The sequence below is a fragment of the Struthio camelus genome, chromosome 6 (genome assembly GCF_040807025.1).
Source record: "Struthio camelus isolate bStrCam1 chromosome 6, bStrCam1.hap1, whole genome shotgun sequence".
NCBI classification, from domain to species: domain Eukaryota; kingdom Metazoa; phylum Chordata; class Aves; order Struthioniformes; family Struthionidae; genus Struthio; species Struthio camelus.
The window spans coordinates 28,451,373-28,464,222 of NC_090947.1; the positions used below are offsets into that span (position 1 = coordinate 28,451,373).

General features: G+C 59.7%; 1 protein-coding gene across 3 annotated transcripts; it reads left to right on the forward strand.

Annotated features, from left to right (window-relative positions):
* Position 1: 1 nt before the first annotated feature.
* Positions 2-12,618, forward strand: ZNF142 (zinc finger protein 142). 3 transcript variants are annotated; one of them, XM_068948903.1, is made up of 9 exons: positions 2-163; positions 2,215-2,553; positions 3,166-3,813; positions 4,152-4,412; positions 5,032-5,844; positions 6,154-6,331; positions 7,039-10,282; positions 11,407-11,512; positions 11,968-12,618. In XM_068948903.1, the coding sequence occupies exons 2-9, from the start codon at positions 2,283-2,285 to the stop codon at positions 12,462-12,464; spliced, it is 6,018 nt and encodes a 2,005-aa protein (XP_068805004.1). In that variant the 5' UTR covers positions 2-163; positions 2,215-2,282; the 3' UTR covers positions 12,465-12,618. The 3 variants fall into 3 exon arrangements, with proteins under 3 accessions (XP_068805004.1, XP_068805006.1, XP_068805005.1); XM_068948905.1 differs by having other exon boundaries at positions 17-163; positions 4,155-4,412; XM_068948904.1 differs by lacking the exon at positions 2-163 and adding an exon at positions 1,464-1,591.
* The last annotated feature ends 232 nt before the right edge of the window (positions 12,619-12,850 follow it).

Sequence of the window (12,850 nt, forward strand, 5' to 3'; positions counted from 1 at the left end):
TCCCGGCACGCACCATAGAGCGGGGCCGGGGAGCGGGCGAGGGCGGTGGGGTAGAGCGGCTGGGTCAGCCGCACAAAGGGCGACGCTCCTTCCTGCCCGGTGCGCAGCGGGCACCATCGAGATGGGCGGCGCCGGGGGGCGTGCGGCGGCGGCGGGCCCGCAGGTGAGCGCCGGGCCCGGGCTCGTTAGGGGCAGCGGTGGCGTGCGGGGCCTGGGGGGCAGGTGTGGGGACTGAGGAGCCTGGGGGGGGCAGGGAGGGGGTGCTTGGCCGGGAAGGGGCACGGGGCTGCAGGCAGGGGGTACTGAGGCCGGGGAGGGGGCATGAAGGGGATACAGGGCCTGGGGGCCCTGGGGCAGGGCTGCGCTGCGCTGCGCTGGGGGGGCGCAGGGCCTGGGGATGCAGGGAGTGTGCATGGGGGTATAGATGGGGTGCAGGGCCTGGGGGCATTGGGGGCAGGGAGGGGGGCGTTGAGAGGTGTCGGGGCAGTGGGGTGCAGAGAGGGGGTATTGGGGGCGAAGGAGGGTGCGGGGTTGGGTGCATTTGGTGGGGGGGGGCTCGGGGTGTGGGCAGGGGGATGTGGAGGGTGCTGGGGGGGCAGTGGGGTGCCAGGCATCAGGTGCAGAGAGGGGCACGGGGGAGCCGGGATGGGGCTGTGGGGATGTCAGGTGTGTTAGGAGAGCTACAGGGAGGAGTGGGGGTGCCCTGGGGAGGGGATGTTTTGTGGGGGGGTGGGGAAGGGGGTTTGGAGAGTATCTTGAGGCATGGAGGGAGCCCTCCTCTGGGAGGGAGCGCTGGGGGAGATGCAGGGTGATACAGGGCAGGGGCCTTCCTCTGAGGGGTGGGGGACAGGGGAAGGGGTTCCCCACAGGAGTTTAGGGTGAGGGAGAAGAGCAGCGATCCCCTGGGGAGCAGGACAGAGGGGCAAGGAAGCACCCATGGGTGAGGGCCCCCCTAGGAGATAGGTGCTGATAGACAAAGCTTCCTACAGGAGGGTAGTTGGAGGTTGGGCCATGGCCGGGGGCTGGAGGGCAAGAAGGGGGCTAGCACCAACCTCACATGGGGTCTGCGTTGCCCTGTGTCCCAGGGCTCTGAGGGTCCCCGGGTGAGCCAGGCACAGCTCCCTTTGAGCCTCCCAGCACCCATGGGTGACTGCAGTGGGGCACAGCTGGCCATCTCATGCTCAGGTGCTCTTGGCACCGCTGCTACCTACTTAGGGCAGGGAAAAGAGGCAATCGAGGAGAGTGTGAAGGTGCTGAAGGGGGTTAGGCAGGTTTGGCAGGAAGGATAAGGCAGTAGGTCTGGGGGACTTCACGTGCCCCCTGGGAAGAGGGCTCCTGGGGTACTATGCACTGCAAACAGGGCACTGTCTTCAATCCCTATGCACATCCGCTGTCTGCATGCGCTCCTGCAGCGTGTGAGATAAGATCCAGGGAGACTGCCGGTGTTGTGAAGACCTCCATGCTGCGAGAGTGTTCCTTGGGCCAGGGATGTGTGCCACAAGGGGCTCTGTGTGTCTGCGGCTTCTGGCCCTCGCCATGCATCTTGCAGAGGTGCCCGGGCGCTGCCCTGCTGAAGGGACACAAGGGTCACGTAGGTGCTTGGATGGGACCCTCACACTGGAAATAGCCTTATTGTCACAGCTGGTGTTCAGGGATTCCTGGAGCGAAGGCCAAGCCTGAGTCCCTGTGAAGCGCTATGGGCGCCGCAGTTGCTGGTGGATCTGGGTGGGCAGTGCTGGTGGGTGCTGGCTCTGCAGGCACCCAGACTGGGGAGGAATCCAGGCCCGGCCCTGAGTAGATCTGGGTGATGGGGCTGAGGCCAGTCACGGGGATGATCCTGTCGGTGCCTCTGCTCAGGCAGGTCTGGGCTGTGACATCAGGACCTGGCTGTGTCCCTGGGGCCGTCTCATAGTCGGACTGGCTGAACCACTGAGGGCTGGTGCTGCACTGTGTGCTGCACGACTTGGGATGCCTCCAGCATGTCTAAGCCTGCAGCTCTCACCCATGTGCTGCACGCTCAGGGTGCTGTTTCCTACCTGCTGCTGTGGCATGGCCCTTGCTGTGGCTCAGATGCACTTGGCGCTGTGCAGAGCAGGGCTGGCTGCAGGCCCCTACCCCACAGACCTTCAAGACAGGCAGTGCTGGGATCCCTGGTCCTATGGGACCCCTGGGCTCCTGGATTCACCTTCATTTAAGCTCTTTCATCTGTTTCAGAGCCATAGATCCTCCTGCCTGGCACAGAGCCAGTGCCCGGCAACAGATAAAAGGCAGTGAGTGTGGAAATGGCTGCATCTGAGGCTGCTGGCAGGGAAATGGAGGTCTTGTGCTCGGAGCTGCTCCTGCCCACGCCAGGAGACACAGGAGCCGTGGGAAGCCCAGGTGCTGCCAGCGCTGGCCTAACTGGGACACCTCCACTGACTATGAGCCAGAGGTTGCTGCTGGCTGAGGCCTCGATGCCTGGAGAAGGGGCTCATGCAGAAGAAAGCAGTATGGAAATATTCATTGAGGCTGTGGCTGGCAATGTGACACTGAGCAATGCGGCCAATGCCACAGGTACGGCGTGTGGGGAGGGCAGCGTGGGGTTCTTGGGACTCACTGGAGGGAGAGAAGTCCAGCCAGGGCAATGTGGGGTCACCCTCCAGCCCTGTCCCTTCTAGCTAGCACCCTGGGGCATCTTGGTGCCCTTGTGTCTTTGACTCTGCAATCCTCCTGAGTGCAGTGCTGCTGTTCAGCCCAGCTGCAGCACAAGCTGGGTGTACAGGCGGGAAGGGTGCCTACACGAGCCCTGTGCCCATTGGTGGGATTGCTCTGGACTGTCCCAGGCAGAGATCTCCATCCCGGAGCCTGCTGGCTCTCCCAGCATGGTTTGCACCCATGTCCAATGTCTGCTGGAAACAGAGCTGAGCTGATCTCACAGCTTGGGGTGCCTAGAAGGTGCTAAGGGAGTGATCTGGCCTTTGTGGTTGCCTGGATGATGCTATCCCCCCTCTGATGGGAGCACGCATCCTGGGACACCCAGGGTCGGGGGAAGGCTGTAGTTCTTAAAACCCTGTGACTATGAGTTACAGTTTTATCTTCCGTGTCCCAAACTAGAGTTAAACAGCTAGTCGCGAGCTCTGGGGCACACAAAAGCTCTTTCTAATGCTCACCCTTGGCTTTGTGCAGAGGTGCTGGTCAAAGTGATGGAGCTGTATTTCTGCGAGAGGTGCGACCAGAGCTTCTCAGAGCCCTCCCTGCTGTCCCAGCACCAATGCCTGCTGCTAGCACCCGCAGGACAACTGGAGCTTGCTGGGGTGCTTTCGGCACCCACCAGTGAGGAGCAGAGCAAGGCAAGGAGCTCGGAGCCACCAGGAGCAGGTGGGCAGGAGGGCTCTGCCCCCGAGCACCTGCTGTGCCCCATCTGCCAGGAAGCGTTTGCACAGCCTGGTGAACTCAAGGAGCATTTCAAGACCCACCGCAACCCACAGGGAGCCCTGCCCTGCCCTGAGAAGGGCTGCCACTTCACCACGGAGGACCGCAAGCAACTGCGCAGCCACCTGAGTCGTGTGCACGGGGCCTCCCCTGTGTCCTGCACCTACCGCACCTGCCACCTGCTCTTCCCGAGCCGCCTGGCCATGGAGCAGCACCATCGTACCCACCTCCCCTTCCACTGCAGCCGCTGCGACTTCGTCACTGCTAACGCCAAGGTCTTCTGGCAGCACAGGAAGGGCCATGCCGCGGAGCCCCCTGCTGAGACGCAGGTGACAGAAAGCACCTGCAGCTTGGCTGCCCCAGCCAGGACCAGTCTCGAGCAGCCCTGCATCCTGCTGTCGGGTACGGCTCGGCTGGACCAGGGGCAAGGCTGGGTGTGGAGGCCTGTCCTGGGCAGGGTTGGAGCCTGTGCGTGCTGCAGGGGCTGGCTGGGTCCATGCATCCCAGTTACAATTGGGAGGAGTGGGGGTCCAGGCTGTGCTGTTGGAGGGCTGGGGAAGCCCTGCGGGCCAGTGGCTCTCTGCAGCTTTTCTTGCTGCAGTATGGTTTGTGGAGAGGCCACCCAGGGCCCTGGAGAGCCCCCTGGTTTCAGCAGGAAGCTCCTTGAACTTCTGTGGGTGAGGGGTGGTGGCTGCCTCTCACCTGGAACGTGATCTGTGCTCTCTGTCCCTCCTTTGAAGCAGAAGAAGGGCAAGAAGAGGCAGGGAGTCGCCACCCTGGCTGGGAAGCAGCCGCAGAAGTAGCCAGGCCAGCAGAACGTGTTGTCACCAGGGAGGGCTCCTTGGAGGAGCAGAAGATATCAACTGGAGAAGAGGACTCGGAGAGCGGTGGGGATGAGTCGCTGGAGGAGGATGGAGAGAGCCCCTATGAGGGTGAGACCAAAGAGGATGGGAAGGAGGCTCCTGAGAAAGCCAAGGTGCCCCGGGCACAGCACTTCAAAGGTACAACACAGAGGGCTCTACTAGGAGCGGCTCAGGCCTTTTACTTGGGAACGAGTAGGGTAATACAGAGATGTGTCATGAAACACGGGCTGGGCTGTGGGACCCGAGCATCCCATGGCCTCCTGGACCTGGACCCTCTCGGCTCAGATCTCCTGCGTGTATCCTGCAGGGTGCTGTTCTCCCCCATTCCCTGCCCTCTGCCCATGGAAAAATGTCACTTCTTTCCTGATGGCTGTCCCTAGCTGCTACCGGGCTCCGCTCAGCCAAAGGCAGGGCACGCTGCAGCTGGCCTGGAGCTGTGTACATCCTGGCTGCCTGGGAGATGGATGTCCTTACAAGCCAGTTGGGCTACCTGGCTTCGGGGAGCAGGGTCATACGGGCAGGCCTTATTTAGGCTATGCTGGATCACTTTTGCGTGTGTTAAGCGGGAAAGATCCCATCTGAACCATGATGGTGGCTGGGGGGGGGCAGGCAGTTCCTCCCAGCACATAGCTGCTGCATGGCTGTGTATGTGATAACCCCTTGCTCCAGCATAGCTGGATTAGGGAGAGAACGTTTGCCTGTGCCCTGCTTTTCCATGTTGTCCCTGCTGATGGCTCCCCCTTCTTGCCTCTCACAGGGGACATTGTAGAGGGCTCAGAATACCTCTATAAAACCCACATGTGCCCTGAGTGCAAGCGGTGCTTCAAGAAGCGGACGCACCTGGTGGAACACCTCCACCTGCACTTCCCCGACCCCAGCCTGCAGTGCCCAAACTGCCACAAGTACTTCACCAGCAAAAGCAAGCTGAAAATCCACATGATGCGGGAGACAGGCGAGAAGGCCCACCGCTGCCCGCTCTGCCACTACAGCTCAGTCGAGAAGAATGCCCTCAACCGCCACATGGCTAGCATGCATGAGGACATCTCCAACTTCTACTCTGACGTCTACTCCTGCCCTGTCTGTGAGAAGAAGTTTCGGCTCAGCCAGGCCCTCAAAGAGCACTTGAAGACTCACAAAGCTGAGCCCAAGAGGCTGAGCTGCTTCCAGGGAGGCTGTGACTACTGTGCCGAAGACCGGAAAGAGTTTGTCCGTCACCTCAAGGATGCTCACGGCATCAAGGCGGTGGAGTGCAAGTACCACGCCTGCTCGCTGCTCTTCGGCACAGCTGAGGCCATGGAAGCTCATCGAAAAACCCACTACGCTTTCCACTGCCAGCAGTGTGACTTCATCTGCTCCAACAAGCATGTCTTCCGCAAGCACAAGAAGCAGGGGCACCCAGGCAGCGAGCAGCTCCAGTGCAGCTTTTGCCCCTTCGCCACCTTCAACCCTGTAGAGTTTCACGACCATGTGGGCAAGATGCATGCCAATGAAAAGATCCACAAGTGCACTGAGTGCGCCTTTGCCACTGCGCACAAGAGGGTGCTCATCCGGCATATGCTGCTGCACACAGGTGGGTGTCTGCTGAGGGGCTTCTGAGAGCCTAGCCAGTATATGGGGTCCTATCCTTGCTCTGGGTGAGCAGGGAGGGCTGGGGCTGGACTTCTGTGTCCCGTATCCAGCTTTGTCACCCAGTGGACCCTAGTGTCAATTAGGTGAGCAGGTTGGTTGCGTGTTCCGCCAGCCGCAGGCCCAAGAGTCATGATGTGCTCCCATCCCAGCTACCTCGAACTCCTGCCGAGCTGCGGTTTCCCTGCAGTGGGAGGCAGAACCCACTGCCCCACCTGGCCATCGTGCTGAAAGCGTTTCTGTGTTTCCATAGGAGAGAAGCCCCACAAGTGTGAGCTGTGTGACTTCACGTGCCGGGATGTGAGCTACCTGTCCAAGCACATGCTGACCCACTCCAATGACAAGAACTTCATGTGCACTGAGTGCGGATACATCACCAAGTGGAAGCATTACTTGAACGTCCACATGCGCAAGCACACCGGAGATCTCCGGTAGTACACCTAGGCCAGCTGGCCTGGCAGTGTAGTTGAGGCTCCCCAAATCCTGCTTTGGGGCCCACTACTTTGGGCTGCACCATGTGCTAAGCTCCCTCATCCCTGAGGGGTGGCTGCAGCCTGCACTGACTGGTACATATTAAATGCAGTCTTTGAGCTTCTGGGGAGTTGCCAACATAGTGCTGTGGGGGCAAAGCTGTCTTTGGTGTTCCAGTACCCCTGAGAAATGTATTACTGCGTCAGCACAGCTCTGAGCGCAGGGTCATGGAGTCTGCTGATGCCCGTCAAAGCTAGCTTAGAGCATGAGCAAAGCAGCCTTGTGCACATGCAGGAGCGTGCCCACGTGCGTTTTCACTTCTGAATGATCACTTTACCATCCTTTGGGTTTAGTCTGCTTGCAGGCATGCTGGAGATGCTGTTGGTGTGAAGTGGTGTGTGTTTATGCGTGTGTCACAGTTACTTTGTGGGATGCCTAGGGAGCCTAGCTTCTGTCCCCAGCCTGGGAGTGCAAAGCACCAGCAGCACTAAGAGCTGCAGTAGGGATGAACAGCTGGTGTTAAGAGCTGCCTTGATTGCAAGCGTTGGATCCAGCGAACCAAACAGTACCCCTGCCCCGTGTTTTGGGATGGGGAAACAAAGCTCAGTGCATCTGGCACGGCTCAGCTTGCCTCACGTTGGCTGACCAGCTCTGCTTTCCCCCTCAGGTACCAATGCAACCAGTGTTCATACCGGTGCCACCGTGCCGACCAGCTGAGCAGCCACAAGCTGAGGCATCAGGGCAAAAGCCTGATCTGCGAGGTGTGTGGCTTCGCCTGCAAGCGCAAGTATGAGCTGCAGAAGCACATGCAGGCAAAGCACTCGCAGAACTACCAGGTGCCCATCTTCCAGTGCCAGTACTGCACCTACCAGACGAAGTACAAGCAGGCGCTGCTGAACCACGAGAACTGCAAGCACACCAAGCAGAAGGAGTTTCGCTGCGCCCTCTGCTCATACTGCACCTTCAGCAACACCAGCCTCTTCTTCCACAAGCGCAAGATTCACGGTTACGTCCCTGGTGACAAGGACTGGCTGGAAAACTATGCCAGCAAGGAGCTGGAGATCAGCTCATCCGAGGCACTCTTTGGCTGCGAGCTCAGTGCGGCCCTGCGTTCAGATGCTGGCTCCCCCCTCTCTGCCAAAGAGCAGTGGGCAAAAGTAAAGCCACCCCAGCTAGAGTCCCAGGGGGAAGAGGGCCACCAGCAAGCAGTGGTGTTGCCCCTTCTTAGGCAGGAAGCTGCTGCGTCGGAGGATAGCGCTGAGGTGGGAAGAGGTGTGGGTGAAGGGGAGCAGAGTTGTCCTGTTGCTGGTGATGCCCTGGGAGATTCCTGTGTGCAAGCTGACCCTGCTTCAGGCTCAGCTAAGCTTGCCACTTCCAGGGATGTGGTCGAGAGCTGCACCTTGCACTTGGAGACCCTGCACGTCTCGTCCAACCCCGTGCTGGAGCATTTGGCTGGAGATGCCTGCTCATCGCAGCCAGAGAGCGTGGAAATGCTGGCTTGCAAGGAGCCTCCTGCAGCCTATGAGGTGCTGGGCTCCCAGGATGACCTTGGTTTGGAAGACAATGACAATGCACTCGAAGACATCCCAGACTTTGAGGAGGACGAGGCAGATACACACAGGGATGGAGCAGTGAGGCTGGAGAGTGGTGTTGTGGCGGGAGACGGCCAGGGAAAAGATGCCGTCGGGGAGAACGTGGGCAACTTCGAGGGGTCATGCTCGGACCTCCACAAGCTGGTTGCAGACACTGAGATGAGAGAGAATGGCCAAGCTGAGCTGCCAGAGGCCTGGCTCAGTGTGGTGAAGACAGCTGAGCAGAGCCGCCCCCCCACCCTGGAGGATGTGGCCACTTCTGGTGATGATGCAAAGGCTGGCTCAGAGTCAGTGCTAAAGGCGCTGCGGAAGCAGGACAAGGAGCAGGCGGAGACACTGGTGCTGGAGGGCAGGGTGCAGATGCTGGTGGTGCAGTCAGAGAGCCAGATCTTTAAGTGCGAGAAGTGCTCGTACATCACGCGGAAGGAAAAGTCCATGTCCCTACACTCCAAAGCCAGCTGTCAGAGCCGCCGGTCGCCACTCGTGTGCCGTGAGTGTGGTGCCAGCTTCAAGCAGCAAAGGGGGCTCAACACCCACCTCCTCAAGAAGTGCCCAATCCTGCTGAAGAAGAACAAGACCCTCAAACCAGCTGTTCAGGAGCTGCCTGGGTTGTGCCAACCTGCCAGCCAGCCTGGTGACAATGGTCCAGAAACATCAGAGAGCGATAGGGGAAGCTTGGAGAGCGATAGGGGAAGCTTGGAGGAGTCTGCGCATCCAGAAACCCCGTGGGAAGTGGAACTGCTACCTGATAAAACACAGGCATCAGGCAGTCCCCTAGCCAAGAAACAGGCTTCAGGCAATCCTGCCCCTGAGAAATCCCTCCCAGATGACAGTATGGGCATGGTGGAAGAGCCTTCACAGCAAGAGGACCCACCTGAGCCAGGTGGAGCTGCTTGTCCCTCCCAGCCTGGGAAAGCCTCTGAGAAATACCGCCTGGAGGGAGGGAAGCTGCGCTGCAATGCTTGCTCCTTCGTGTGCTCCCGTGTCTCCACTATCACCTCCCACGTGGAGGATGGGTGCCGGAGCCTGGAGCAGTTCTGGTGCTCCCTGTGCCCTGCGGCCTTCCGCTCTCGGCGGGCCCTGAAGAGCCACCACACTGAGAAGCACGTTGTGCATCCTGAGGAGGATAGATGCCAGAGCACCAAGCCCCTTGAGGGGGGACCAGCTCGCGGTGAGACAGGCCAGCCCAGTGAGCCCCCGATGGACGTAGCTCCCTTGAGAGCTACGTTTCCCAAGAGGAGGCGTTTCTCTTGCCCCACCTGCCCCTTCACCTGCCACCAGGAGCGGGCTATGAAGACACACAAGAAGAGGGGCTGCGTGACACTGGGCGAGTTTCGCTCTGCCTCCTGCCCCTTCACCTCCAAGGTGGCCAAGACCCTGCGGCTGCACCGCAAGCACTACAGCAAGCGGCCACAGCTGCAGTGCCGCCAGTGCGAGTTCACTTGCAAGCAGGCCCGGTGCCTGCGGCAGCATGTCCGCATCAAGCACGAGGGTGTGAAGCCGCACAAATGTCATTACTGTGAGTTCAGCACCACACGGCGGTACCGCCTGGAGGCCCATCAGTCCCTGCACACCGGCGTGGGGCGCATCGCCTGCGGCATTTGCAGCCAGACCTTCGGCACCAACTCCAAGCTGCGCATCCACCGCCTGCGGGTGCACGAGAAGACACCCACCCACTTCTGCCCGCTCTGCGACTACAGCAGCTACCTGCAGAATGACATCACCCGCCACGTGAACAGCTGCCACTGTGGCGAGCTCAACTTCGGCTGCTCGCGCTGCGAGGCCCGCTTCAGCTCTGAGACGGCCCTCAAGCAGCACGTCTTGCGACGGCATGAGGAGAAAGTGTCCTATGGCTGCCCGCACTGCGGCTTTGTGTGCCACAGCGAGGCCACCCTCAAGTGCCACGTGCAGAAGCAGCACCCGCACCTGGAGTGCAGCACCTGCAAAGAGACCTTTGCCACCCGGGACGCTCTGGAGGAGCACAAGAAGCAGCATTTCAGCCACCGCTGTGAGCTCTGCAGCTTTGCGGCCAAAGAACGGCAGCAGCTGGTGAGGCATTACGTGGAGACCCACGAGCCCGCTGCTGCCCAGGATAAACCCCTGCGATGCCCCTTCTGTGACTTTGCCTGCTGCCACCAGCTCGTCTTTGACCAGCACATGAAGGGCCATGGGGGTACCCGCGTGTATAAGTGCTCGGACTGTGAATACACCACCAAGAACAGGCAGAAGATCACATGGCACATCCGCATCCACACCGGTGAGAAGCCCTACAAATGCCACCTCTGTAAATACGCCTGTGCTGACCCCTCACGTCTCAAGGTGAGAGCCCTGCTTGGGGATGAGAGGGACACATGCTGCTACATCTATGTGAGTTCAGGGGGATACAGGCACAGGGATTTGGGGAAGAAGAAAAAACTTGCAGGGCAAAGTTTTCCCTCAGGGGAATAGGACTAGGAGGCAAGGAACAGGAGTAGGAGGCAAGCAGAAAAGACACGTCTTCTCCCTGCTCCCTGCTGTTCCTGGTAAAGGGGAAGGGGGATTTGTGGCAAGGCAAGAATATCGTCTCCTGTGTGAGCTCAGTCCTCTCCCTGCTGACATCTCTAGTGTCCTTTGGGTGCAACCAGCTGCGTCATAGAGCAGCCTGTCACCACTTAAAGCCAAGTGTGGCTGCCTGCTGGCTTGCAATACGCCCTGTGGTGCCAGCCTAGACGTGGTTCAGGGAAAGCTCAGCTCCCCTGTGAGCAGAGGCCAGTCCTTTCCCACATTTCTAGAGACAGTACCTCTGCAGGGCAGTGTGGTGCTGAGAGCCAGTGGTTGCATCTGCTCTGCTTTGTAGGTGATTATCCTCTCGCACAGCAAAGGGCCTTTTCTAGAACAGGGGAGCCAGGTGTGAGGTAATGGAAAGAAAATGGTCTGTTTTGCTAAAAGAAATATTGACTTCTTTTTTGATGGCCAGGCTGAGCTGGAGCCTTCTGGGGCTGCTTGGATGAGGCTGCCCTGAAGCACTCTGCTCAAGAGTGGCCAGAGCCACAGCCTGCAGCAAACCTTGGGCTGTGTTGGGCTGCTTTTGAACCTGGACTTTACCTTGAATACCAGACTAGGGAGAGAAGCCTGTGTTCTCCATATGCTGGAACAGAGCAAACTCAGCAGTACCAAGGTCTTGTCCTGGCCCTGCTGTGGATCTCTGCCATAGTCTGTCAGGCTACCTGATTTCCCTTCTTGTCCCTTGCAGTTTGAGATGTCAGTCCCAGCTGTAAGCTGCTCACTAGCATCCCAGAGCCCTGTGTATTCGCAGGGAGGATGGCATGGCCTCACCCTGACCAGAGGGGTAGGGTTCCTAGAGGATGCCCTGTGGCACTAAGCTGGGGCAGTGGGGTGGGTTATACGCACGAGGCTGCCCCAGAGCACAAGCTTGACCATGTCCTTGGCATCCCTGTGCCCAGTACCACATGCGGATCCACAAGGAGGAACGGAAATACCTGTGCCCGGACTGCGGCTACAAGTGCAAGTGGGTGAATCAGCTCAAGTACCACATGACGAAGCACACAGGTGAGCGTGGCTGGCAGGGATGGGCCATGGTGCGCTGCCAGCCCTGGTGGCTCAGGAAGGGCTGTGGTGCTGTGCAGACAGCACCTCTGTGCTTCCCCAGTACTAGTGACCCAGCTGGGGGAGGAGGAAGGCAGTGGCCAGACCCCCAGCAGGGCAGGACATCCTGCCACACTGCCCAGTTCCCTGGAGCTGCAGCCCTGGGTGAGGAAGGCAGTAGGAGGAAAGGCTGGGTGATGCAGACCCTAGGGGCCACACAGTACCTTGGAAATGAGGGGTCCTGGGGTGCTCTTGCACGGGGGGCAGACAGGCTGTGCCTTCCAGCGCCACGGACAAGGTCCAGGGGTCCTTTGGGGACTGATGCTCTGTTATGGGGCAGCACGAGGCTTGCAGAGGGGCCATGCATGGGAGGGCACCATCCCTCCAGCCCTGGTGTCAGCCCCTTCCCGTTGCCACAGGCCTGAAGCCGTACCGCTGCGATGAGTGTGAGTACCGCACAAACCGGGCGGATGCGCTGCGGGTGCACAAGGAGACGCGGCACCGGGAGGCCCGGTCCTTCATCTGCGAGCAGTGTGGCAAGGCCTTCAAGACCCGCTTCCTGCTCAAGACCCATCTGAAGAAGCACAGCGAGGAGAAGCCATACGTCTGCAATGCCTGCGGGCGGGCTTTCCGCTGGGCAGCCGGCCTGCGCCACCATTACCTCACCCACACCAACGAGCACCCTTTCTTCTGCCGCTACTGCCCCTACAAGGCCAAGCAGAAGTTCCAGGTCATCAAACACATCCAGCGGCACCACCCTGAGCACGGGTCTGACGATCTGAGCCAGGGGGTGGGCAAGGACCCCAGCACGCCTACCGTCCACCTCCACGATGTGCAGATGGAGAACCATGCCAAGGGGCCCCCCCGGCCAGAGCAGGAAGGGAGCTCCCCCATAGCAAAGGATGGTGCCCCGTAGTGAGGCAGAAGCCTTGGCCTGAGCCTGGCCCTGGCTGCTTCAAGACTCTGTGAATGCAGGCCCTCTACAGTGATGTATGTGTGTGTATAGGCATATATGTATATGGGATGTAAAATATGTGGCTGTATAAAAGGAATCTCTCAGCTCCTTTTAATCCTGCTTATTGGGGCTGTCTTGCGTCCTCCTGTCCAAGCTTAGGGCTGGGGTGGTGTGAGCCTTCAGATAGCTCTGGTTTTTGCTCCTCATTGAACCTCCCCCTCAGGAAGGGATGTCCATCATGTCCTTGTTCCTCAGGCTTTCTCTCTTCAGCTGGAAGCCCCTCCTGGGCTCCTTGTGCTTGGGGGAACCTGGAAGCCTCTGACCAGGCTGGACCAGGCTCTGGGGCT

Bases quoted from the DNA above. Each gene is read 5' to 3' on its own strand.
- ZNF142 (XM_068948903.1), top strand. From the start codon at position 2,283: ATGGCTGCATCTGAGGCTGCTGGCAGGGAAATGGAGGTCTTGTGCTCG. The intron at 6,332-7,038 runs GTAGTACACCTA...TTTCCCCCTCAG, and splicing joins AAGCACACCGGAGATCTCCG to GTACCAATGCAACCAGTGTT. The intron at 10,283-11,406 runs GTGAGAGCCCTG...CCCTGTGCCCAG, and splicing joins CTGACCCCTCACGTCTCAAG to TACCACATGCGGATCCACAA.